This window comes from Eleutherodactylus coqui, chromosome 3, assembly GCF_035609145.1.
Source record: "Eleutherodactylus coqui strain aEleCoq1 chromosome 3, aEleCoq1.hap1, whole genome shotgun sequence".
NCBI classification, from domain to species: Eukaryota; Metazoa; Chordata; class Amphibia; order Anura; family Eleutherodactylidae; genus Eleutherodactylus; species Eleutherodactylus coqui.
This window is the reverse complement of record NC_089839.1, coordinates 252,398,677-252,425,250: the sequence shown is the minus strand read 5'-3', so window position 1 is coordinate 252,425,250 and position 26,574 is coordinate 252,398,677. Positions and strand designations below refer to the sequence as shown.

General features: G+C 43.1%; 1 protein-coding gene across 4 annotated transcripts in view; it reads right to left on the bottom strand.

The window, feature by feature from the left end:
* SUCO (SUN domain containing ossification factor) overlaps window positions 1-26,574 on the bottom strand; it is a 72,076-nt gene that overhangs the window by 21,854 nt on the left and 23,648 nt on the right. For 2 of the 4 annotated variants that reach the window (XM_066597300.1, XM_066597302.1), the window contains 12 exons: window positions 26,173-26,318; window positions 19,145-19,279; window positions 18,282-18,432; window positions 16,472-16,589; window positions 11,303-11,424; window positions 9,827-9,894; window positions 9,165-9,272; window positions 8,768-8,873; window positions 4,338-4,358; window positions 4,109-4,164; window positions 2,872-2,960; window positions 2,001-2,066 (listed from right to left, as the gene is read on the bottom strand). In XM_066597300.1, the coding sequence (XP_066453397.1) occupies window positions 2,001-2,066; window positions 2,872-2,960; window positions 4,109-4,164; window positions 4,338-4,358; window positions 8,768-8,873; window positions 9,165-9,272; window positions 9,827-9,894; window positions 11,303-11,424; window positions 16,472-16,589; window positions 18,282-18,432; window positions 19,145-19,279; window positions 26,173-26,318 (1,186 nt within the window). The remainder of the gene's footprint in view (window positions 1-2,000; window positions 2,067-2,871; window positions 2,961-4,108; window positions 4,165-4,337; window positions 4,359-8,767; window positions 8,874-9,164; window positions 9,273-9,826; window positions 9,895-11,302; window positions 11,425-16,471; window positions 16,590-18,281; window positions 18,433-19,144; window positions 19,280-26,172; window positions 26,319-26,574) is intronic. The other 2 variants (XM_066597301.1, XM_066597303.1) reach the window with 2 other exon arrangements.

The window sequence follows — 26,574 nt, the reverse complement described above, 5'->3', positions numbered from 1 at the left end:
CAATGCTTACTTGTGATATGACGGAGCTTTCCAGTTCTAAGGAGTTGTATGCGAATGAAGCCGAGCTGCAATACCAGACCCAGCCTATGTACAAGAGTGGCGCTGCTTCTTAAGTAGACATCCCATTTATTTTAAATCTCCTATACCTCCTCTAACAGATTATGCATTTCGTAATGCACAGACGATGATGATTCTGGTTGATAGCCTACATCCTAGACATATCAGTCATGTAGTGTAAGATGGCTAACGGGGTGACATTCAGCAGCTAAGCTCACAGCGACAATAAAAGAGCTCAAACACAAAACAGAAGCAATTGTCATTTTGGCCCATGATTCCCCTCTCACGTGGGCCATGCCTCCAGCTCGGGCTGTGCGTGCACAATACATCTCCGTGGCCAAGGTGTGCTTCTCTCATTCATTAATGAGCTGACACTTTCACAGCAGCATCAATCACTGTCAGTGCTGCTCGCCTCTTGAAGGACGACAATGAATTACTATTCATGTGGAGAGAAAGGTAACTTATTATCACCTTCCAGAGACAAGCAGCGCTGACAATGAGTCAAGACAGCCGAGCATTTAGCCTTGTCATGCCAAACGCAACCCTCCTACACCGATAATAATCAGCATTATGTAAAAAGGACATGTTCAGTGAATAAACAGGATTTCGCACACTAGGGGGAATTTATCAATGTAGCACAAGGGGGGAAACAGCATAATTACTCATAACCAATGACCAAGTTCTTTCATTCTACAGAGGGATTCCGGTCAGGGCTGACTGCTCCCTTTTTCCTGCAGTAGTTTTGATAAATCTGCTAGATATATATGGCAGATTTATCATATAGATGCTAGAACAATGGTTCACTGTTGGGTAGATACGTTTACCTTATGTACACTGGAATCCACCAGAAAAAAGGTAGACCATGCCAAAAGGAAGAGGAACAAGGAACATATCTACAACGGAACAAGACCTGAAGTATTTCGGTGGGTCTGGCCTCACAACTAACCCCAATGGCATACCTTACGGCAGGGGTCCCCAACTCCAGTCCTCAGGGACCCCCAACAGGTCATGTTTTCAGGATATCCTATAGTAAGAACACCTGTGGCAATGTCTGAGGCACCGACAATAATTACATCACCTGTGTAACACTGAGGAAATCCTGAAAACATGGCCTGTTGGGGGTCCCTGGGGACTGGAGTTGGGGAACACTGATTTACAAAATAGCACGCACTACAACTTCAGACTTGTTGTACGCAAAAGGTGGAAAGGCCACACAGTGGAAGTGTATGGGGCATAGTCATTAAAGAGTTAAAATGCATTCTATAGGGGTAGAAACTAACCAAAAAGATTAAACGCTATGGACACCTTTGCAGCCCAAATATTTTCTTTCTATTCCTTTGCTTCATTAGTCTTCTGCATTTTCTTCCCATCACTGTAAAGTATATAGACAATTGTGCCGTGTAAAAGGACCGTTAGGCCGCTCACACATTTTTTTTTACCGTGATTATCGTCATGTTTTGAACGCCATGGTAATCGCGGTACAAACCTCCCATTGATTTCACTGCGCTCGATCAGTTTTCTAACGCCGTGATTTCCGAGCGCTGTCGGCTCTATTTGACCACGATTAAAGCACCTCATCAGCCATCCCAATGATGGATGCGTTAAAAGCCGCTGTTGGAGGCAGTAATGTGCGTCTGCAAAACGCCGCGAACAAAAACCTGGCATTTTGCCTACAGCATGTGTGAGAGGCCTTAGAATGCAGAGTCTATATACAGAGATGTGCAGGAGCTACAGAAGACAAATGATGCTTAATTTTAACTATATTTAAAAAAGGATTGTCAGCCCAAAATACAAGCATTTAACAGCGAAAAATATATATTTTGCGCCTCAAATGTGTCCATAGCCTTTAAACTGGATATAATACAACGACCTCCATCCTGACAGCCCGGAGATGCTTGGGATAAGCCTGATGATTCCCTCATGTTGTAGGATGCACCACTCACTTGTAGCAGAGCCGAGAAGATTCTTGGATGATTTGTCATCTCTTGTGTTGTAATCGATCGGATAATCTGGAAGTCAGACAGATTCAGAATTTCATAAATTATATTTTTTATAAATCTTTTTCTTACCAGTAAAGTCCTGGCTGGAGTAAGGGATCATTGCAAACAGAGCGCCACGGTAGACAGGTATGTATTGTACTGGGCGGGCAGCAACGTATACCATACTAGCTGATGTGCTGCCTTTATCTGACCAGGGTGCATCACATGTGTCACCAAACCAGATGGCTGAGCTCAAATAGAGGAGAAACGGGAGGGGGAGAAGCTGTGTGTCACCTAAGGTGGCATATAGTGCAAGTGGGATATCACCATCTTTGGTACTGCTCATCAAGGGAAACTATGACGAATTTAAATGTAATTTTTTTCCTCCTGCACTGGGGAGCCTATGGTTGGCATTAGAGTTGCCCATATGAAATCTGTGGCTGGCCAGAGGCACTTTGCTTGGCTATACACCGTGGCTCAACTTCTGTTGTTGGAATGAGCCATGAATTTGCATGTGTTGCTTGCACCAAAATCTAGGATCGCTTCTCAATTTTCAATTAAATCTGTGCTATAGAATGTGATGTGCACAGAAGAGCATAATAAAAAGTACAAGTTTATCACAGTCAACCTTTTCTGTGAACCGTTGGTCCATACCAGGAAGCCATATATAAAACTGAGGGCCGCAATAGTACCTTTTCCTTGCGGTTGCAAGCCACATTATGACCCCTGCTGGTGCCAAACAGCTTTGTATTAATGATGACTATACGGACTCTACAATGGCTCAGCTTGGAATCCACTGGAGAACAAAACACATTATTATGGGGATTTGAACTACCTTCATCTTCATCATAAATATCAGGGCGTTCTGAATGATACTGAGAGTCAACTTCTTCGTATTCCTCTACCATGCTGGTGCCGAAAACCCTAAGTGATAAAGGGACCGGTACAAATTAATCTGCCGCACAGCGAACAAAAGTCACAGCACAAATATAAAAACTACACAATCAATACACGGTTTATAACTGGATACAAGGCGCAGGTGTGAACAGAGGCCAACTTACTAGCAGTAGCTAAATGGGTTATTCAATATACACCGTTCTGGTACATTTCAGGCAACTCAACATGTGAACAAGATGTTCTTGCCCCCGTGTATGAACAGTATTCACATCATGTTTCCCAACTGCTAGTTAGAAGATAGCAGGAAGTTAGCAGTATCCATTCATGGTTCTTAAGAGTCACCTGTGTCAATCCACCAGAGAATTCTTCAGGTTGCACTTTACAGATGCAATGCCCCAATGACATGGAACATCTGTAAGGTGCATTCACAACATGAAGAGCTCTTCCATCTTTTCAGGTCATTCCGGCTGTTGTATGTCAATTCATGAATTAATAAATTGGCTTTACTTTTGCACCATTCTTGTGGAATCACCCTGTATGTACTGATCTCTACTAGTCTCAACCCGCTAGGCCTAAGCGATGGCTCAGTCACAGTGATCAACTGACCCCAATAGCCATTCTTTACTGCTGGAAGCAACATTAGGGTACAGCAATGGCATCAGCGAAGGTTTTGGCCATTTGGACAACCCTGCGTCATTTCCAGTTCACTTTATTAGACTGAATGGCTACTCTAGGGAATACAAGCTACATGGCATAGATCAGTGGCCCCCCCAACCACCGTCTCTGGAGCCACATTTGACTTGTAACCCCTTGCTGTGTTGCTCGTCATGGGAATCCATGGCATAATAACTAGATGTAATATTTTTCACATGTATGCCAGGTCTCAAAATGTGGCTTTTGGAGCAACCCGTGTTGCATTGCCAGATAGCACTGTTGCGCTGCTACCCTGAATCTGAAGGCAAGCGACTGTGATCATCAGGTTTAGTTTCAAAGGAACTGGCTAGTCATGACTTGATCACATTCACTTACATACATTGGGCTATGTTGGTGCAATCCTTGGCCACATTACAAGGTGTAAAGTTTTGGCACTTCTGGCCTACATCGTTAATGTACTTTTCTTGATTGCAATTCTTGTAACATATTTACAGATTTACACGCTCGGAATTTCACATTACCTTATGAGACTTAATGGACAAAAATGTTCTGATCCAAAATGTGATATAAGCTCCACCTAAACGATACGAAAGGTCAGATCAAAACAGTAAGTTTATTCTGAAGGGTCGGCGATCAGTGCGCTAAATTAATGGCACCTAGAAGCAAATGTGGATGGGCTCTAATGATCAGATATATCTGTAGCCATGCATTCATCGGCTGTACACAAAACATTCACAGAAGGTTGCTAACCTTTATGTACTTGATGAACATCTGAAGCAACAAGGAACGAGGAAAGAGAAAGAAAAACAAGTGTCAGTACAGAAACACGGTACATGCGACAAGCCATATCATCTAAGGAATCAGCATATAAATGAAGAGCATTAAGAGGACAGAAATAAAGTTGTAGTATTTTGTAGATCCTTCTCTAATCACAGTAGGGAAAATGTACTATATAGTTATATAATTAGTGGTTCTCTAAAAAGACATTAAACGGGTTTTCCAGGACTTTAATATTGATGACATATCCTAGGATCATGGGAGTCCAACCCTTGGCACCCCTCTGAACTGCTTAAAAAGGCCATGGCAGAAATACCCATCCTTGCCAATTCTTCACAAGTGAGACATTGTGTTCATCAGTTGCATGGGCTTTCTGGAGCTCAGTGCCATTCAACGGAACTGAGCTGCAATACCAGGTACAGCCATTACACAATGTATGGCGCTGTGCCTGGTGAACAATGCAAAGACCACAGCGCTGCAGCCCCTTAAATCAATTGACTAGTCATCAATATAGTCCTGGAAGCCCATGTTGAGCGTTTGAAACATTCCCCGTCCCCAATTAACCCTTTCCAATCCAAATTTCCCTGCCCCCCCCCCCGTATGCTCCCCAGCTCTTCGTTATTTTGGATGGGAAAGTACGTTGTAGATTCTTTGGAATTATTCAACAGAAATACAAATATGACCTGTCATGATGACTTTATTAGCATTTTTTTGAAAATCAAGCAAGTTATGAGTGTTTTACATCAGAACTATCATTTTTAATCATGTAAGTATATGTACATTTATATTACATACATTTCTATAATAAAACGATTTAATTTCTCTAATGATCTCTATCTCGGTAATACAGAGCTATGCAGAGGCATCCTATAACTGGATACAATGTGTATAGCACATGCTGCCACCACTAGAGTTCTCTCCTGCATATGTATACTACAATACACCAGAGCCCTCTTCTGTATAGCGTTCAAAACTTGTCAGACCTTGCCCAATATGGGAGCAATTCTCAATGTCAGAGGCGGTCCGACACTGGATTGGAAAAGGGCTATATTAAAAAAAAAAAAAAAAGTGTAGACGTTCAAATACAAATACATCGCACTTCCAGCTAATGGGCCATTTAATGTAACGATTATCACTCAAACTTCTTGCATCCGAACCAATTTGAGTGACAATCAAATCACATAGAAGGTGAAGCGCTGAGCGAGAAGCCCTTCTCAACACTCTGCACGAGCGCCGCCAACAACCTTAGTGGTGACATCAGCACTCACGCAGTCGTTTCTAGGCCTTTCGCCCCGTGTAAAAGGATCATACTGCAGTTATCACTTTCCATTAATCTAATGACAAGACATGGGAATGCCTTAACCTTCTTCTGGGGAGGGTTAATCATTAATTTGTTACAAAACCCGCACCTTGTTAACAGGATATACATCCTATTGATTTTCTCCTAAGCAAACACATTAATGGGACTAGTTACAATACATCTTGTAATTGTGCGTGCGGAGAACAATCGCAGGATTACAAGAACTAAAACGTGGTCAAACACTCTACATCACAGAAAGCCTCAGGGAAGGGGGCGACAAGCAAGCCTATTTAAATGAGAGAAAATACTGTCTGTATAAACAATTATAATGTACAGAAATCCATTGCAAACCGCTACGTGTTTCAGGCTGCAACCATACGACTCGTAGCCATTTGTAGATGGATGCCTGAACATTTTTACATTATGTTTAAACAAACTTTGTTGTTTTTTTTAAGATTCCGCTGCTGGACCTAAAAACCACTTCTTTGCAATTGTATCAGAGCTGGACTGATGTTTTGCGGATTCCTTGCATCAGATCCTATGCTCCCGGGTGTGAAGAACTCCATACGTGTGTGAACGGTTTCTTGTACACTTCCTCCCAGACTGTATATTGCTGCAGAATTCGAGTAAAATCCAAAATTTTGCAGCAATTCTGTAATGCATGAACTTGCCTTTAGAGTGGATCTGTGACGGCTCCATCTTCAGCTTCTGTCTCCCGAATCAGTAGATTTATGACCACTAAGATTTTGATCTGGTCTTAAATCAGCTTATACGGTTCAATAGAAGGGCTGGAGACTGGGCCGTCTGACGAGCTCACTGATGGATTTGCTAGCGATGAGCTTTCTGCATTTGTTGTATACTGCGATAAACAGAAGCCAAATGGTGTCTTTTTTTTAAAATATAAAATCCCTATTGCAAGGTGATTCAGCCCAAAATGTATGGATTTAAGAAAAGAGTGAAAATTTCCCAAAGTGTCTAAAGCCTTTAAAAGGAGTGTTCCCACCTCAGCCAAACATTGCCACAATGGGAACATAGACCACTGTGTACAAGGAAGCCTGATGGGCTGATCAGGCACAGCTTGGACATGCCAATAAAATAACTCCAATAGAAGTGAATGGGTGTTCTGAAAACAGTGCAGCACAGCGAGCTACGCCACTTCCACAATTTGGGATCAGCAGAAACAAGTGGCTTTCTGTGCCATGCTGTTTCCATAACGCCTGACCACCCCCAACCAACGCATACAGACAAACCAGAGCAGTGGGTGCCACAACTCAAAGTGGGTTTGGGTCCCAGAGGTGGAACCCACATCTACCAGACTTCTCGTACTACTCTACAGTAGTCGTGGGTCCTTTGAATGGGAGTGATGTATCACTATATTCTAGATAGGGCAAATGAGCGGTTGAACAGAACTTCCTTTGCGAAGGTTCCCAAAATGCTCTATTGCATCAACTGAAAATACAATCTCATTAAAATAGGATTAGAAAACTATATTTTGGAGAGTTGATTGTGCAAACATCAGATTTCATCAGAGTTGATGCATACGTTGTCAGTTGCAAAAGGAGAAGTTTGCAATCAGTTGTATGAAAAGCCAAGAAACCACAAAATACTACAACTTTATCAGCTTAGCTACAAGTTGGCCCAAGTAGAAGCGTTAGACGGAAACTTAGAAATAAGAAGAAGAAACAGCTTATGTCAAAGTTGATTTCTACCAAGCAGGAAAGAATTAATTTCCATCCACCTACACAGACCAAAGAGGAATATAGAAGAAGCGAATTAATCACATATCTGCAATCTCAAGATACATATCAAAAACATGGAACAAAGGAGTGTTGGGCTGGGGGGGTAAACAAGAATTATGTAAGCGCTCTCTGAGCAGGAAGAGGATTTCATGCAGCCATTGTATGCCCCCAGGTAAACGGGTGAAGGTATGCAGCAACTCAAAGTTATGAAACGACGTCTGCCGATGAAGTGACCGCGCACAATACATTCAAGTTTGTTCTGCACTCGGACAATACAGCCGTAGAAAGTGATGCAATTATTTCCCATGTGCTCTAATATAAAGTTCCCCCTATAGAGACATCTGCAGCATAATATATGCCATAAATATCTAAATCTCAGGGGTCTGTCTGCTGGAACCACCACTGACCATTGGAGTAAAGGCCTCCACTCTTGGGGGGCGGGTGGGGTTGAAAGACTTGCTTAGTGATGGGAAGTCCACCAGAAGCGCTCATTAACATAACAAGTGCCTTAAATTAAGGGGACTTTGAGTCCTATAAAGGCCAGCGAGCACATATGTTACAGGTTTATATGCTGAAAAGGCTGCAGAGATGTAGACCGGTTTCTCAGAAGCAACTACAGAGGCGCAGAAGCAGTTTCGGCAAATCCTCTGAGAGCCAGAAGATGGTGAACTAGAAGCCAACTGCAAGTTTCAAGTGACTTTGTACATGGTTTCAGTACCATCGATCTATGCAGCCGCCTTCAGAACGCTACTGGTTGTTCTTGTGAACAGACAGCAGTTCTTGTCCACTTTGGTAAGATGTGACCCAACTAGGTAAAATGTATATTACTGCAACTTTTTTTTTTTATTGCTTCAGTGCATCTATATTAGCAGGTTATGAAGAAGTAGCAGGCAGATACATGACTGCCAGATCAGAAGACACAGGGCTTATTTCTGTAGTCCGTTATAACGTATATCACATGGGTCTCCATAGGAGCTATAGACACAAATTAAGAGAGTTAATGAAAAGCTTTTGTAAAGTTGCTTCACTTTATATTTTAGGGGCACTGAAGTAATAAAAACTAGCTTAAAGGTCTATAGACTCTTCAAATAAGCCAGTCTTTAAAATTCAACTAATTTCATCCCGCTATAAGGCATTATGTAGGACTGTATTCAGCATTCATTAGTCTATTAACTAGTGGCAGGGTTATAAGGCGGCCCTGAGCTCTGCTTTGTGTTCCTTATACTTCTAGTGTGCTTCTTCTGCCTCAAAACCCCTTATTTCTAAGTTCCATTTAAAACAAAATTTGTTTCCTATTCGGCAAAAGGAAATCTTTTGTATATCCAAAGCAAAATGTGAGCGCTGTATATGAGAGCCAGCATTACCTTGACATATTTAGCATACATCTGTTCATCCAAAGGAAAACTCTGGACTGTTCTTTCATCTCTTCCATGGAAAGTTCCCAATTTCACCCACTTACTTGTAGGATACCTAAATCGAGTGGCCAAAACAAACAAGTGCATTCATGAACTAGCTAATATAATGCGTAGGTCACACTAGGTACTGGCATTCGGTACCCCTCCCCCACACAGGTTAATCAAATCTTCAAAGATAAGATTTGGCCAGAAACTGAGTCCCAACCAGAAATAGAACTACTAAACTGTATTCGTATTTTCTAACTTCCTATGTGAAACCAAATGTACACGTGTTACTTCCTCCACATTAACGTCTAATATACAAACTTCACATGTAATAGTAGAAAACCAAAAGTGTGCTATATACCGGTCACTGATGGAAACCAGGAAATCCCTCGGCGTAGAAGAGAAAAGCTCATAATTTGCAATGTCAAGCTGCTTAACTTGGATCGGCTCACAGAGCTCAATAACGAACCTGGAAGGAAGATTTCAGAAAAAAAGTCATCATTTTATCTCAGGAACGTCAAATTATTTCATCAGATTTACACATCGGCACAGAAAAAAAGGCCAAAAACAAGCTGGCAGCGTGCCCAGGCACCCCACAAGGGGCAGCCATTACTCCACTGCTACACTGGCAAGTGACCACGCTATAAGACCCCATTTACACGGGATGGGCTGTTGGGCAAATGATACCCAACACTCATCCCAGTGATGCTCCATCCTGTGCTGTTACACAAGAGCGAGTATCGCTGGCATCACTCACAGCGCTGCCAGCATGGAGGTGGGGAAGGCGGCTGGAGGAGCGTTCTCCCCACGACTGTCTCCATTCACTGAAGCAGATAGTCACTCAGATGTGCAAGAGCGCCGTTTACACCGACCTGCACATTATTCAGTATTCAATCGTTGCAGGTGTCTACACGGGATGGTTGTTCAAATCACCATGCTCCATGTGAATTTGACCAATTCTGAAGGATAGTCGTCCCATGTAGATGGGCACATACATAGGATTACACACGGAATTTTACTCACCAGATTTTGGTGCTACAAGGATTTAACATGTACAGATCCATGTTTTCCACAAGTATGGCGGATGTGCTCTAAAGGAAAGACAGAGATGAATATAAGATACAGATAGAACAGTCAGTATTTCTCCATCATATCACTTTCTGGCCTTTTATTATTCTATTTCATTTAAACACCAGCAGTTTGGTATTCACGGAAACAGTGACTACTTCTGGGCTTTCCACACTAAGCAGCACGACCATATAGAAATTCCTGTGAATTAGAAAAAGGAACCCTGGATTCAGGTGCCTAAAACCTGTAGCCCGCCCCCATCGATTGGGAACATTTCCGCTCAGGTACGCGTCAGACCAAAGTTATTGCTACATTGTTGCAGACAAATGCCCACATTAAACAGTTTATGCTAGTTTTTGATGTGAACGATGTCCCAAAAATTCAGTGTTTGACAGCTTTCCTGAAATATCGCATGTCATTGATGAATTTTGCGCACAAGGAAAAATAAATAATTCACTGAAAAGGACCCACTAGAAAATCTAATTTTTATTATTAAAAAATAACTTATTTATCCTATTAAAAATTGACAAACATATATGACAACAAAAATTTTTTTTTTAAAATAATGCCTCCGTTATCAATGCTGTGTTAGCAAAGAATAACAGTATTTTTGATATTTGTTATGTCTTTTGTGGAGGTATAAAAGTGTAATAGGGAACACCCTGAAATTGGTCTGTTACCCAGAGATACAAGGGTCACAGAGTAACCAGTTGGCCCAGATTCGGCCTTGACTGTATTAAGGAATAAACCGAAGGTCTCGTATAATTATTCCACTACTTTGGTGCAGTTTATTATAATTTGTTGAAACTGGTACACACGTAGTTATTCTCAAAAAAACGTGGATATTTAGGAAGATATTGCACTCCATTAATTCCTTTTCAGTGAATTAATCTATACAATACTAGAACCCTACTGTCTCAGTGAATAAACAAGGAAAAATAAATAGAAGCAAAGTACTCCATAATTTAAAAAAAGCAAAAGAAAAAAAAAAAAAAAAAAAAAAAGCAGGCCAGTGTTTTTATATTTAATGCTCATTCAGCATCTAGGGGGCCAAAGGAATCGGTTAGGTACACCACTCGGCCCAATAAAAATAAATTGAGTAGCAGGGTTAATGTATGACCACCACTCCATAGAAGTACTCTACCTATGATGGTTCAGTGAGGAGAATTGTTGAACTCGGGACCCTCATTCTAGTAATTGCTGGGGGTCCCAGCGGTGGGGTCCTCAGCAATGAAAATTTAAAACACTCATCCTGCAATTAGATAATAGATATCCCTTGTAGTCTGAAAGGCAAGTGTGCCCACCCTCAGAACCCCAAGCAGAGCGTCCAACTGCGGAACATTATACTTTGTATATGTAAAGAAAAAAAAAACAGCAACAAAAGCCACTTTATATATAAAAAGTGAAAAAAATCGTTCCCATTCCACCTACCTTGGCCTCAGGATTAGCAGACAGAATCTTTGCTCCGCATTCCACAGAAGCATAATTGTTCCTATTTTTTTGGACCTTCACAGTATGTTGCACCCCATTGACAGAGGGATGCATTGACTGGCCTAAAAAGCAAAGGTTAGGAAAAAATGAATTCCTACATACAGTATAGATTTGTGTTTCATATACAGACTTTTCGGTTCACTACTATAGATAGACCGTGTATCCGATCAACATCCAAATCATAAGGGAAAAAAATGTAAAAACACTTAACATGACACTGTGAGAAAAGTTGAGCCAGGTTATTTTTTGCTCCCCCCCCCCCCCCCCCTTCTCTCTCAAATGGTTCAAAAGAATCAATTATTAAAAAAAAGTGTCTATCACCCACTTGGAGACGTGTAAGGCGAGCTTCTGGGCTAAACGTAGGTGATCCGCTGTGTTTTGGGAGGGGTTATACATGACACCCCTTTTGTTTCCCCGATGGCAATGCTGAAAGCCGCCGCTGAATGTATTCGCTGGAGCTGCCAAGTAGTCCAATCAGCTTAAGTTTAGAATGCGCAGGCTTCATAGTACAGGGTGGAGCGCGGTAATTTGCTAATTTGGGAGTGAAATAAAAAAATAATGAACTTGTAAAAACTTTATTTTATATTTTATTTACATTGAACAGTAGTGGAATTTACAAATTATTTGGTTTTAAATATTGTATCTGGCAAATGTTGACCTTCGCTATCCACACACTGCAGATACCTCTGCATTCGGACCGCGTCACTGTGTGGTGCGCCTTATCACCAGTAGGCATCATTGGCCCTTACTTTTTTCCGGCAACTGTGAATTCCGAACATTACTTAACTATGCTGCAGGATTTTTTCCAGCCAGCACTCGAGGCAATGCAATTAGAGGATACATGGTTTCAACAAGATGGTGCCACTGCACACACAGCGAGAGTTACCATGAATTTTTTAAGGCAAACGTTTCCTGAACGGCTTATCTCTCTGAGGGGTGATCTTAACTGGCCGGCACGCTCACCAGACTTAGCCCCATGCGATTTTTTCCTTTGGGGTTACCTGAAGTCTAAGGTGTATTGCAAACGTCCCAACACCCTGGAAGACCTAAGGAACAATATTGACGCTGAGATTGCCAGAATACCAGTCGACATGCTTGAAAGAGTGCATGAGAACTTCAGAAAACGTATGCAGCAGTGTGTGGATAGCGAAGGGCAACATTTGCCAGATACAATATTTAAAACCAAATAATTTGTAAATTCCACTACTGTTCAATGTAAATAAAATATAAAATAAAGTTTTTACAAGTTCATTATTTTTTTATTTCACTCCCAAATTAGCAAATTACCGCGCTCCACCCTGTAGTATCGGTCACTGCATTCGCTGATATTGGAGGAACGATGGGGAAGGGAAGTATAAACCTTACACCCTCCGACTCAGTGAGTCACCTACTTTCAGCCCATAAGCTTAGCTTACAGGACTAGGAGTAGGGGACTGATTCCTCTTGCTATTGCGCCGCTCTTGACTTGTGTAGTTGAACTGTGTAGCCAACTCAGCCGGCTGTTTTTGCAGTCCTTTATAACCCTTTTCAGGCTTTGTGTCGTGTTGTCTCACAACTTGCCCTTTTCACGTTTCTAGGTTTATGCATTATACTTTATGGATAATAAATCTATCAGACCAGAAAAAATACCCATCGGGATCGTTAACGCGGGCCAATTTATTCCACTAGGATGCACGCCGAGATGTAGCTAGAAGGGGTTGTTCAACAATTGCAAGTAATTACTATCCACAGCATGGGGTAAACTTGCTTATCATAGAGGTCTCACCACCGAGACCCCCGATCTTGAGAATGGGACTTTGTGTCCTTCCTCTGCCTATCACTGCAGGGCTCGCTTCTACCCTCGCAGTGATGTCTCTGTGACTGGAGCGCTGGCTGAACATGTGCAGTCCTCACTCCATTCATTTCAATGGGGCCAAGACCCCCACCAATCAGCAAGTTATTCCCCATCCTTAAGATGAGGGAAAACTTGCAAATGTGATACAACCCCTTTAAGCAGAATTCTGCAGAAAAATCCACAGGTCTATCTGCAGATTTAAGCCACTTTCAGTTTAACATCAAAATCTGCAGGCAGTCCTGTGGATGTTGGGGCAGACTCTTTTACAAGACTCAAAAACCTCCCGAGGATCATATTTCAGAACCTCCAAGCTGTAAACTTTTGCCAAAAACAAGAAAACTAATTTTGAAACGGGAGGAAAAAAAAAAAAAGAAACCACTCAAAACAAGGTGAAATTCCTTTAAAAGAAAAGAAAAAAAAAGTTAAACTATCCAATTGTCGCATTCTGGCCGCTGGCACAGCTTAACAGCCACCCTGCTCCAGCACTGCACCCACACAGTGCGACTCCCCCATGTTGTGGTGCCTCTTGCGGGCCAATTCCTCCTGAAAGGTTCTAGAAGTGCAATTCTGATGAGCAGAACTGTGAGTGCCGCTCTGCATTATTTTATAGGTTACATGTTCTCATGCTTGGAGGGACTGTAGGCGAGAAACTTCCTGTTTGGGAGTACCAAGATCACATTGTGTGGCAGTTCTGGGTTTACCTTCATACATTATATGTATTTCCCTTTATGCATATATTGGAGAGTAAAGCTATTTTGTGCCCACATCCGTCTGTATACGCAGTCTAATTGGACACAGAAAATTAACAATTAGAATGTAAAAATACTCCGTGTAAAGTCCTAACCCCACCAAGTCGTGACGACGCGGGTTTACTGGAGGCCAGATTCCCCCTGCAGGAGCGCTGTATGCTGCTCATATGACACAAGTGACTTTTGTTATTAATATCTGAGCTAAGGGCGTTCAGTAACAGTTGTTGTGTTACTGGGAGCCATAAAGTGCTTTCCGCCATTCCAAAAAGTAAACCCTACGCCCGGTTATACTGACTAAATCCGAACATAAAACAGGTACTTCAAAGGGAAAGACTAGAATGAAAAATATCTCGGCTGTTGAAGAGCCTGTATTAGGGCGAACTCACACGGACGTGTTGGCGCACAATACGCATTTCTCTTTTTTTACAAAAAATTAAATAAATAAAAAAAATGCAGCATGCTCTATTTTAGTGCACATTTGCACACCAAAGGCACCGATACCCGTGCGGCTGTGCAATTCCGTGGGGGAAAAGAACACATCGAAAACTAATTAGGCTAAATAGCAGTTTAACTTGGGGTGTGGCTGTGTCCTGCACCCAAGTGAAATGGCCTTGCCAGCGCAAAAAGAACATGTGCAAAAACACAAACAGCATGTTGATTACTGTGCAAATGACCTGCGCTACTGCAGGCGGTTTTTGAACATACACCCATGTAAAGCCACCCGTAGTAGTTTTAGTCCTCCAACATCTGATGACCTACCCTCCGGATAGTTCATCAAGAGTTGGTTAGCGGGGACCCAAAGCTCGGGACACCTAGTGATCAGCTGCTATCAGGGTGGTAGGAGCTGAAAGTTGACAGCTCTGTACACATGGCAGTGGCCCGCGCTTGCAGAAGGTGAAACTGAAGGGGCCACAGCGTCCACATCGACCGGCTGATTGGAGGGGGTGCAGAGGCTCCCACTGATTGAGTAACAAGAGCTTCGCTTCTCGATTTATGCAGGGCTCGTCCAGTTTTTGGAAAACATGACCACTTCCTGGTATTGCAACGTAACTCCATTGAAGTGAGTGAGACTGGTCTGCAATACCACATGCAACCTGTGAACAAATGTGGGGCAGTTTTGGGGAGGATTATCCAATCCTGGACCCTCCCCCCTCCAGTCTCCAGCTAAATTCAGATCCTTGAGTCTGCAGAGAGCGGTGTATTCTCAGAGCACAAATAGTAGCGATACGGCTTACAGCTGAGGTCACATCAGTGAAATGGAGCCAACAGCTTTGTTCCCATAAGGCCCCAGCAGATTACTGTCGTGTGTGAATAGAGAGAAAGATACAAAAAAAACTGTTGCAAAAATAGTGACGCATTTTCAAACAAAAACTTAACTTTTCACACAGAATTAAACTCTGGAATGTTATTAAAAGTGAACCACGTCCCCCGACGCTTCTGGATTTGTTGTGAGAGAATGGCTTAGAACAAATTCTAGCCAAAAAAAAAGGTCTTCCAATTCTAGCGACATGTTTCTCATCTGCTTTCCACATGCGGGCTCTGGAGAGATTAGACTACAAAAGACTAGACCGGGACGCTGATCCCCGGCTGCCCGTGGCCTTTTCAGTCGCTCACATTCTATTATTAAGAAAGTCAAGCATGAAAAACAGTCCGGTTTTGGGATGCGGCTTATAAAAAGTTATGTAGAAGATGAGTATACATAATATAGTTAACCCCTAATATACTGATAAAAAGTAATATCTCTGTACTGCCAACATTTTTATACAATAGCAAAAAAAATTAAAGTGCTTTACTTCTGGTCTTCTACAGTTCACACCGGTACGAGACCGTCCCTTGTAAGATGTTTTTGGGGCGTTATAGATGTGGGCAGAGACATTGAGACCCTCCTCTATGACCAGGAGATTAAGATGAGTTGTTTAAAGTTGAAACCTTAAGCGCTTCTGTCCTCTTTGAGCCCCACAATGTAGTATATGGAGTTCAGAGGTAAAGGGACGGGGGATACGGGGAGCTGTTTTTTATACCCACTGGATCCTCCCCCCCCCCCCCCCCCTTCCAGCCCTGTGCCCACGGTGACTCTTTCACAAGACTGTGTGCGTGCGTTCTCCCATTCATCTCTATGGAAGAGCACAAGTCTTGTGAAAGGATTCACCGTTAGCACAAGCTAATGGAAAGTATAAATCGCAGCTCCCCAGATCCCCTTACGTTTGAGCCCCATAACAAAGTTTAGGAGGCTCAAGCTGATGACTTGGGCCCTTTAATATTGTGACCTGACATATCCTTAGTGTTCGATACAGGAGACATAAGGGAGAAATAAATGAGTTCTAAAATCAGGGACAAGAGAACATTGCCTGATTACTTATTCATACCCTGCACAACTCAGGGCATGCTAGGACACTTCATATACGTCACCATCTATGGAGAAAAACAACTCCATCTGATCATCTCCCTGTATATACAGATATTAAATATTTAAGGCTATCCAGAGGAGCGGTTACACCACACAACATGGTGCTGGTAAGAACATACTTTTTTCTTTCTCCACTTCCATGACCTGCTTCTTCCATTCATCGAAGGTTGGAATGTCATCCTTTGTGTTCCCCGGAACCACTGGGTCGCCTCCAGTTACTTCTTTGTTGTTGATCATCTATGATAGGCATAACGAGAATTACCGAGAAACACTCGCACAGCGCTGACCAAGATGACACGGCTTCTCTATGAACATGTTGATTAAAAGGGGTTGTCGGACAACTTAAATTGCATGACAACCACTCGGTCCTTCCTGGATGCCGTTGACCAGGACATGTGACTGCCGCAGCCAATCACTGGCCACAGCAGTGACCTTCTATAGTCAGTGATTGGCTGCAGCAGTCACATGTCCTGGTCAGCAGCAACCAGGAAGGACACAGTGGTTGTAAAACAATTTTAATTCAGGAAAAAACCCTTTTAAGGCCTCTTTTATATCAGCTGATACTCTGCTAGTATAACAAGCATTGATCGACAGATAGCATGTCAACTGGTGCTCGTCACTACTGTTCACAAGCATCTGAGCATCACCGATGGGGGGATGAATGATCACTACTACAATTATTTACCCTCACACAAATAGCATTCGTCTGAAGCACATCCATATTTACACATATGGGTGGGTGGGCTAATGTGCTGACAACAAGCAAGTGATGGGCAAATGTTCATGCCCGACCATTAGCTTGTGTAAAAGGGCCTCATCAGTGGTTGACGATCCTCCAAGTAACTAGAAATCTACTACACTCATTGGAATTGCCTGATTAGGTTCTGTTCACATTTGCATCATGGCTTCCATCTGCAAGAAATGTGGGATCTGCACATTGCAATCATATTGGAACCCTTGATGAAAAAGTAAACACCGCAGAGAGCCTTAAGGCCCAGTTACACGAAGCAATGATCGCTCAAATGACAGTTTGAGTGACAGCTTTGAGCAATCATTTGACAAAGTATTAAGTAGCTACTCAGCTACTTAATAGCTTATTAGTGTGCAAATGAAGCCTTTAGCTGAAAGCACTTAATAGCCCTAGGGCTCTTATCTGCTTTCAGTTCCTTTGTTCTCCAGCGGGAAACAATGCTATCAGCACTACCCGCGCAGAACTCCTGATAAGGTTGGACAACGATTTTTAGGTTGGCCTGAATTTAACGATCAGCTAGCAGTGTACGAAAAGTGCACGATGGATGCATGTTTAGACGCAGCAATGATCGCTCCAACGATCGCTTTTTAGCGATTTTTGAGCGCTCATCGCTCCGTGTAAATGGACCTTTAGAGTATTCTTTAAATGTCCCAAGCACAACACGGCCATGAACACAACGTTTCAATAGGGGCATGCATGTTATTGTATTTACATTCTGTGGTGTGGTCAATTTTTTCTTACAGAGCTCCCCAGATGCTTTATCGTGAAGCTCATCCTCCCATAAAAACACGATTTTTAGTGCTTCAAAAAAGGTAAAATCTTTACTATTTAAACACTTCAGATGGAACTATATGACCTATAATGCATTTCCATTTTATGCAGTGTAGCTGGGCCAACATAAACCGCTCACGGTCCCATATATGAAGCGTGACTAGGATCAGGCACATTAGATTGCCACTGGCAAATGCCCCTTCTTTTCTTTTGAATACTTTAAAAGTGATAATCTACTGGCAGACCAGATGCCAACGTGGCAGGGAAAGAAGGACCATACTTCTGCCAATCAAAATTGCTGGTCAAATTTCATCTACTGTGCACAGCCGGCTTTAGGGTCCCAGCGATCTCAAACTCGTGTATACACTCCACAGGGGTCTCAGCCTCAGACGGTCACTACCACTTACCTCTTTATCCAAGTCTTCTGAAATATTGAGGGACAACTTCTGATTTTCTGCGTCCTTTTCTAGCGTCGACGCCTTGACCTCCACATCAGGTGAAGTTTCTTTTCGCTTTTTGTTTGGAACAGAGATGTTTTCAACATGTTCATTGATAAAACTAAGAAAAACGGGATTGTTGAGAAGGGAAAAAAAGAAAAAAAAAAAATCTATATACAAAAAGGCCCGATTACATAGCATGCATATGTCTGGAAGCAAGCATGTAGATTGTATAAGGTGCAGTAAGCTGTGACATGGCAACAACACAGCATGAAGAAATGGATTACAATACAGATCGCTCCGAGCGCTCTTCAAGATCGTCATGACACAAAATAGATCACATGCTCTAATGCCATTTCCATTGTCCGCTACATATTGTCAAGGTTTTGCATCAATTACACAAAAAGCAAAAATGTGCAGCTGCAAAAGCATTAAAGGAAAAATGCATGACCCCAGGCCTGACCTCGTAAACCTCATACAAACTGAACCACAATCATACTAATTTTGCACCCCTTGGCCACATCTGTCCCCATTATACAGGTCTGCCTTCCCTATAAGTCACCGGAGTGCAGATACAGAATGAAGCTGCAGCTGGAAGAACAACTGGAGTACAAATCCTCCCAAAGCCTTTAGTTGCACTTGTGCTTTGCTATATCCCATGCACAGATAATATGCAAAATCACAGGCGCCATGGAAAAAAATAAATGCAAGCGAAGCTGGTGAGCCATTGGATGCTGCGTGCTTGTAGTAGCAGATGAAATTACCTTTTTCGGGTTTCGTTTTTTTGGAATGATTTTGCATTAAAAAGCATTGCAACCTACTTCAATACTCACCTTGCTGGACTGATAAAGGATGGCTCGCTCTGAGGCTGAACCTCTACTGCCCCCCCAATGTCACAGTCAGGTTCTGACTGCTCACTGTCACTAGGGCTGACTACAGGGAGAGGAGCGCTGGACGCTTCTATTGCACTGAGGGGAGAGAAATAACATCCTTTTTACCCTGGGGAAAGTGGAACGTAAACAAAAAGCTTACCATGCAATAACCATTACGGACATTTAAGGCTGTTAGGGGGCCAGAAGGTGGGGGAAAAAAAAAAAAAAAAGCAGAAAGCGGCGCATCAAAATCAATGCCAATACGGATTAGAAGCTTGAAATGCTGGGGACGTTTGTCATCAAACAGGGTTGTGGTTTTGGCAGATGGTCAGCAATTCAGAGCATGGAGCCCGCACAGAGCGCGGCCGTTCTGACTAAAGCTGCCCATAGATGTTAGAGACAAGCTTGTAGTAATCGGCAAAGTGTCAGCCAGAACCAATTTCATCTCTTGCCCCTTGGCTGTTCCTGCCAGTGAGAAATCATCGGGTAAGATGGGAGTGGATACTTGGGTTATGGACGAGAGCCATAGACAAAGTCTGACATAGGTGTCTGCAGAATGGCAACTTGTCTTGGACCAGTCATGCTTTTCTCTAATATTTAGGGCCAGCTTAAAACCACATTCTTACAAGGTTAAGCAAAGTAAAAGCCATTGTATGAAAATGCATTGCACAGCAAACCGAAGCCCAACATTGAGTTTACAAATCCCAGCAAGTTAGATCGGCTGAACCTGCCTCTTGAGGAGTTGAGGTTGGTCAACCAATTGGTACGGCTGCCTCCTCACTTCCCCCCCAAACAGCAGATGTCGGGGGAGATCAGGATCAGGCAGTTGTGTTTCAATCCTTTTGTACTAGGGAGATAAGCTGCTGCCGGAGGGGACTTGGCTGCGGCTGTCTCCTCACTACATATGCACACCGGGCCGAGTCACGCATGCATGTGTAGGAGTGATTGGAGGTGGCCTCCAAGAATTTAGTCAACAGCCACCTCATGTGTATGGGCAGCATACGGACAAGTCAGGAGCCTCCATTGTAGATTCCTGCTGCATTTTTCCCCATCAAAATGAAAACCACCATTAGGGAACCTGACGGATCCCCTATTATATAACTCAATAGGCATCAGGCAGTAGCTGCCCATGTCCATTATTTAGGGCTGAAACCAAGATGTTGATGTGAACAGAGCCTGAAATCTTTTGAGCAGCCATTTGTGTTCTAATACTAATAATGTAGATTTTAAAAACTTTAGGCGCTGTTCATATTCTGGGTTTCTTGCTTCAATACAATAAGCAAAAAATAAATAATAAAATTAGCGAGTAGTATTAATTAAAACGTACTCCGTTTTGCATAAAACGGTCTCCATGTCCAAACTCTGTATGCATTTGGACACTGAAGTCCTGTGTTACTCCCCTCTACCCATGTAGGTTAGCTAGTGGAGGGAGCAGTGTAACACATGAATGGAAGATCTGACTACATAGTCAGGGCTTGTTTGTAGTCTGTAACCGTGACAACACACAGGTCTGCACAGGCTATGCAGACCCAAAACAATAGGAAATTTCTAAACAAAAACTACTTGAGTTACTTTAGATCTACTGGAGCCGTGAGAGATGGGCCCCAAAACTGCAAACAGACATTAAAGAGAATAGGTATGGCAAGATACATTTTTTTTATAGCAGGTCAGAAACAGAAAATCTGTACAGTTCTATAGAACTAGGACAATAAACCAGAACAAACACCTTACATCTAGTTTTATGCGCCCATATCATAGAGAGCAGAAATAGAGGAAAACCAAGAGGAAGGATTGGGGGTGGTTGTTCCATAAAATTAAAAGCGGTCGTGCAGGCCTTTTACCATCAATGACCCATCTCCAGGGTAGCCCACCCATAGTTGATCGGTAGCAGTCCACCGGGTCAGCTGATCACCCCGCCCGCCGTCAGCATGAACTGCGCTGGAAGCATATAACACTATCCATATTGTAGTGGTCTGTGTTGGTACAGCTCCCATTGAAGCCAAACGCAGGTAACATTGCAGCGGATATCTGCTTCCAGCGCTGTGCGTGCTGACAGCAGTCCGAGTAATCAACTGATCAGCAGGGGATCCCGGGTGGTAGACTCCTGTCAATCAACTACCGATGGGTTATCCAGAAATAGTAGAAGTCCTGGACAACACCTTTAAAATGTTCTTGTAGCCAATAAGCTGCTGACACTAGTTTGCAGTTATCCCTGGCCCATCATCTATTCTGGAGGCAGCACTGCCACATGTGTCTTACAAACGAGAAGCATCTATAGAATTTTTTAAGACGGGGGAAAAAAAAAATTCTTTTAATCCACCCAGAAAACCTACATCACTAGCTTCTGGCACAGAAATGCCACTAAAACTGGAAGCAGAAATTCAAGCGCAAGACACAGAACAGATGACCGGCTTATGGAGACTCCAGATTTGTGTTTTATTTCCCACAATTAGGTTAAGTATGTTGTTCCAGAGAAGACTTGGCATGTTTTGGGTACAATGTGGCGAGCCAAGATACCTTTTCTACTATAGCAGGTACTTACAAGCGGGTGAGCTGGCTTCAGTTACTATAACCGTCAGCCATAATCCTTTGGTCAGGAACTCAGATTGCCAGCAAGTTATACAGAAAATAGCCCAGAACAAGTCAATACAGACAATTTCATTTCATATCTGGAAGCGGAGATCGGATTAAGTCTTGTGGTCCCCTAATGTATATTACATAGTTAGCAGACCACCAAACACAATCCAATTTTAGGGAGGTCTTTACAGTCACTTGTCATTTCTAGTAATGATCTAATAGTCATGAAACCCAACAAAAATCTTATGGTATCCGCTTTGCATACAATCATGGTTACGTAGTAGCAGGTAGCGTCATTAACACATCATATATCGGTGGACTGAGGACAACCAACGTCAATGTACTGCCTTAGGCTGGCTACAACAATATAAGGGGTCGTCATTAAAACCAAACCTTGTCTCCCAGCTGGGCCCTGCCTGAAACAAATGAGGGTATTCTCCCCTACTGGGGACCCAACACGCAACTGACAGCCAGCGTTGGCATCTGCTGTGACTTCTGAGTAGATGGGCTCGGCAGAAACATGTGACTGCTGCACCCAATCAGAGGTGGCAGCGTCATGTCGCCAGACTCCTGGCATAATGACAGCCAGGATATGAACACCGACGGTGACGCAGCGGCTTCTGATTGGCCACATCAATGACCTGCTTTCACCCGGCCCGTCTACCCAGAAGTCACCAACGACGCCAGTGCTGGCTACCCACTGGGCTCCAGGAGAGGAGAGTATACCCTTGTTTGTCATTTTGGGTAGGGCTCAGCTGGGGGACGGGGATTTGTTTTACTGACAATCTGGTGAACATTTGCATTGAATCTTTTCTGATGACTAGTTTACATGTACTGAAACAACTTCTCCAATACTTTGCATTATCTCTGCTATGCTGCTCCTAAGTTAAGGGAGGTCACATCGCTGAGCTCACAACTCTGCAGGCCAAAACCTCCCAGCAGGCCTTGTGTGGGACAGTCCACAGCCGCATACAGAATCCTGAACCTCCCAACAGTCCCACCGGACCCGGTATCTGCCCAGCGCTTGTCCTGGGGATGCAGGAAAAACTGACTACATTAGAAAGAACCTCAACTACGAACTACGTATGAGGCCTTGGTTTTTTTGTGGTGTGAGTTTTATTCTTTAATGGCATTTTTTAGGGTGCATTTAGCATTATTTATTAGCTTTTGTGCGATGAGGAAAAACGAGGGAATAAACAGCAATTCTACCATTTTTTTTTGCATTGTTTATTCACCATGCATCTACTCTACGGGTGGGTGCAATGATGGCGCTATCAAATGCACTTTTTGTTGGCGGGGGGGGGTGTTGCATTTACTACTTTTGCTGAGCGCTCCCCTCATCTGCGCTCTGCTCCGAATGACTGTTGTAATGGGTTCCAGGATGAATGATAGAGCCGTCACTCAACGCAGAGGGAAGGACCTGAGGGCGCAGTTCAGGTAGCCTGGGACACTGAGCACCGGCAGTTATAGCGCTGGACAGGGAAATCTGTATCACCAACACCCTGTTCTCGCTGTCAGAGGTCGGCAATTTGGAGAGGTCAAACTAACAGACTAAGTGTTAATAAGTTGCTAACTACTAGTCATAGCACAACTTCCATTTCTTAATACTATTGGAAAATGAAAGCCGCTCTGCGATTGCTTGGCACGGGCAAACATTTTAGGCCCTTCTATAGCTGTCCCCATCTTATCTGCTGTCAAACCTTCCATTTAAGTAACTATTTAGGTTTACTTGAGAGCTGGGGAAGTATTCCCAATACAAAGAGTAATCTTACCAGTTGTCCCGCCTGCATGGATTCTAGTAGCTAGAGCAATCGTATAATGTACTACACGACTCGCAAGAGGATCTTTACAAAACGGTCACATACAACTCAGCGAGGAGTCGGCCAACCCAAACAGAGGAAAGGCCATTGTGCAGCAACACTACTAACACTTGGCAGATTGTGAAGTTAGTTTCTGCTAATGCTGTTTGTACGGCACGTACTGCGCCATTGTCTGCCAGACTTTACTTGGAAGCATTTTGTGTCATATTATAGAATGTATTTCAGCAGCAATGATATGCGGATCATTGAGGGTGGGACTCTGCCTCCAGGAGCAACGGCTTTAACCCTCTCATAACTAAAAGGTACTGATGCTCCTGTGTCCACGTTACATTCTGCAGTTCTGAGATTCCTACTTCCAAAAAAATATATATAGCAAAATACAAAAAAAAAAAAAAAAAAAAAAAAAAAGCCATATTGTGCCCTTCATAACCATTTCTCCTTCAATGAGGCCGTGTGTGGGGTGACCTGTAGCTTGGATGGATACCATTTTCAGGAGTATACAGCTTTTTAATTGTTTTTTTATTCTTTTTTTTTTCTTGGAGACAGAGTAACCAAAATTGGCACAATTCTGCCATTAAGTATATTTTTTTTGACAGAGTTAATTATGTGGGATTATTAAAGTGATTTTTCAATAATTTGGACATTGGTGTGTGCAGCAATAATATCAACATAAAAAAAAATCTTCATTTTACATATTTTTACTCTTATTTGTTCCCACAGGGGGCTTGAACTTGCAATCACTTTATTGCTTATATAGTATAATGAAATATCACTGTATTGCATTATACTGCATTTTAACAGGCTGTCTGCTAAAGACACGCTACAGGCACATCTTAATAGGCAAACGATCATGGCAGCCCTTGGGAGCCTTCAGGATGTCCCAGGTGGTCATAACATCTGACCAGCACCCCCAAGATCTTATTGCAGCAGGGCTGTTCAGGACATTTAACTCCCAATTGATGGGTACATTTAAATGCTGCTGTCAGGACTGACAGCGGCATTTAAAGGGCTAACAGCTGCAATCAGAGTTCTCTCTGATCGTGGCTGTTGCAGGTGGGTATAAGTGTCAAAGACATCCAATAACCCGCCATGTACGAAGCGGGCTCAGCCCCAAGCCAGCTCCATAAACAGCATATGCTGTGGACTGCTATAGATGTCCTAGTGGCACAGGGCACGTGCAGTTAGGTTGTATATAACCATATGTACAATGGGAAGGGTTACTTGTTTGCACTCCTGTAGTCTGTATGAACGAGCCAATGATGCCTCTGCCTGTCCGCAGTGAACGTAAACCCAGACTAAAGAAGATCTGACCATTTACAGGCGAGTTTCCCTGCCCATGTCACACACACAGGGCTCCAGAAAAGGGATGTATACCCACACCGGAGAGCGGGTAGTCAGTGCTGGCCACTAAACAAGTCCTCTCAAACTGTAGAGCTAGAGAGCTTTTGTTAAATGGACAGTGTCAAACATGTGCCCAAATATATGTGGCTTCCTAAAGCTCTACAAGTGTGATGTGGAGGAGTGGAGACTACTGCTGAGTTAACCTTTAAAGGGGTATTCCTAACCTTTGAAGGGGTATTCCTAACTTTAAAAAAAGGGTCAGAAATGCTAGCTTTTCTCTTTAGGGAGAGCACCTAGTAGGGGAGTGAGTTAGGAGACTTATAAGGCCATTCAAGCTCCTCTGGGTAATATGCAAATAAGGGAGATGGAATTCCAATAGGTGGCGCTGCAGAGATATTGTTTCATCTGAATTATTTGCATAACTTTTAAAAAAAGTGATGCTATAACTGTTCGGTGGGGCTCCAACCTCTGGGGCCTCCACCAAATCTGAGAATGAAGGTGACAAGGTGGCAATAAGTTAGTTATCCTGCACATCCACGCTCCTGGCCACCCCATGCATTTGAAGGTCGTTACAGAGCCTTCCGTAGTGGGTGGCCAGGAGCGCTGCTGTGCAGAGGAAAGTCAGTGAGGGAGAGCGAACACTGCACCCCCTTCATTTTAAAAGGTGTTGCACCAAAATTGCAAGCAATCCCCTATACATACACACCTGAGCACTTGTCACTCGGCTATTTCTGTCAGTCCTACTGTAAAGAATGGAATGCAAACTGTGCATGCTTGACCAGCGCTCCATTCATTCTGACATCACTACAGGGGAAGAAGTGACCCCCGCAGTGACAGGCAGAGGGAGACAAGGGTCGTCCCCTTTCCTTCAGATTGTTCAGATTGTTGGGGTTCTAAGCGGCGAGACTCCCACCGATCAGCAAGTTATCCTCTGTCCACATATGCAATTCTGGTACAACCTCCTTAAGGATCGGTGGGGGTCACCAGAGGTTGGACCTATCCTAGTGATCGGCCAGCATCTTATATGATAAAATACCCCTTTAACAGCTCGAATAGAAACATTTTTTAAAAAGTTACCGTTATTGCCAATATACATCATAGAAGGACTTTGCAAATAACTTAATACTGCTAAAAATATATTTGGTAGTCTTAACATTCAAATTTGGTTGATAACAGAGAAATAAAGCAGGAAAATAAGGCAGAACACAGCTTGGCAAAACCTGAGGAGGTTCTATATAAAACAAAGCTTACTCGGGCAGCGGGTCTGGAGGGATGTCTGAGGTAGATGGACTGGAAATGTTTTCTACACTTGTATCCAAGTTCATAGCGGCTTTCTCCACGTTGTTATTGTCACTGTCGCCAAGAGGTACATCTAGCACCGCTTCTGGGTTTTTGGCCTGCACAAAATCAAGAGTAAAAAGGGAAAGAAAAAAAAAAGTTATTCTCTCTGCTGAACAAGTTAACGGACAATAAGCTGCACCTACTTTCCGCATGAGCGCCTGCAGATATGGGAGACAATCATATCAGATGTGAGAGCAGTCATGCACATACGGCTGCTGTCATTTCCAGTAACAGATGCCTACAGAAATGACGCCACCTCGTCACCGGAAGAACCTGCTTGTTAACAAGACGCCGGCCGAGTGGATCTCACAT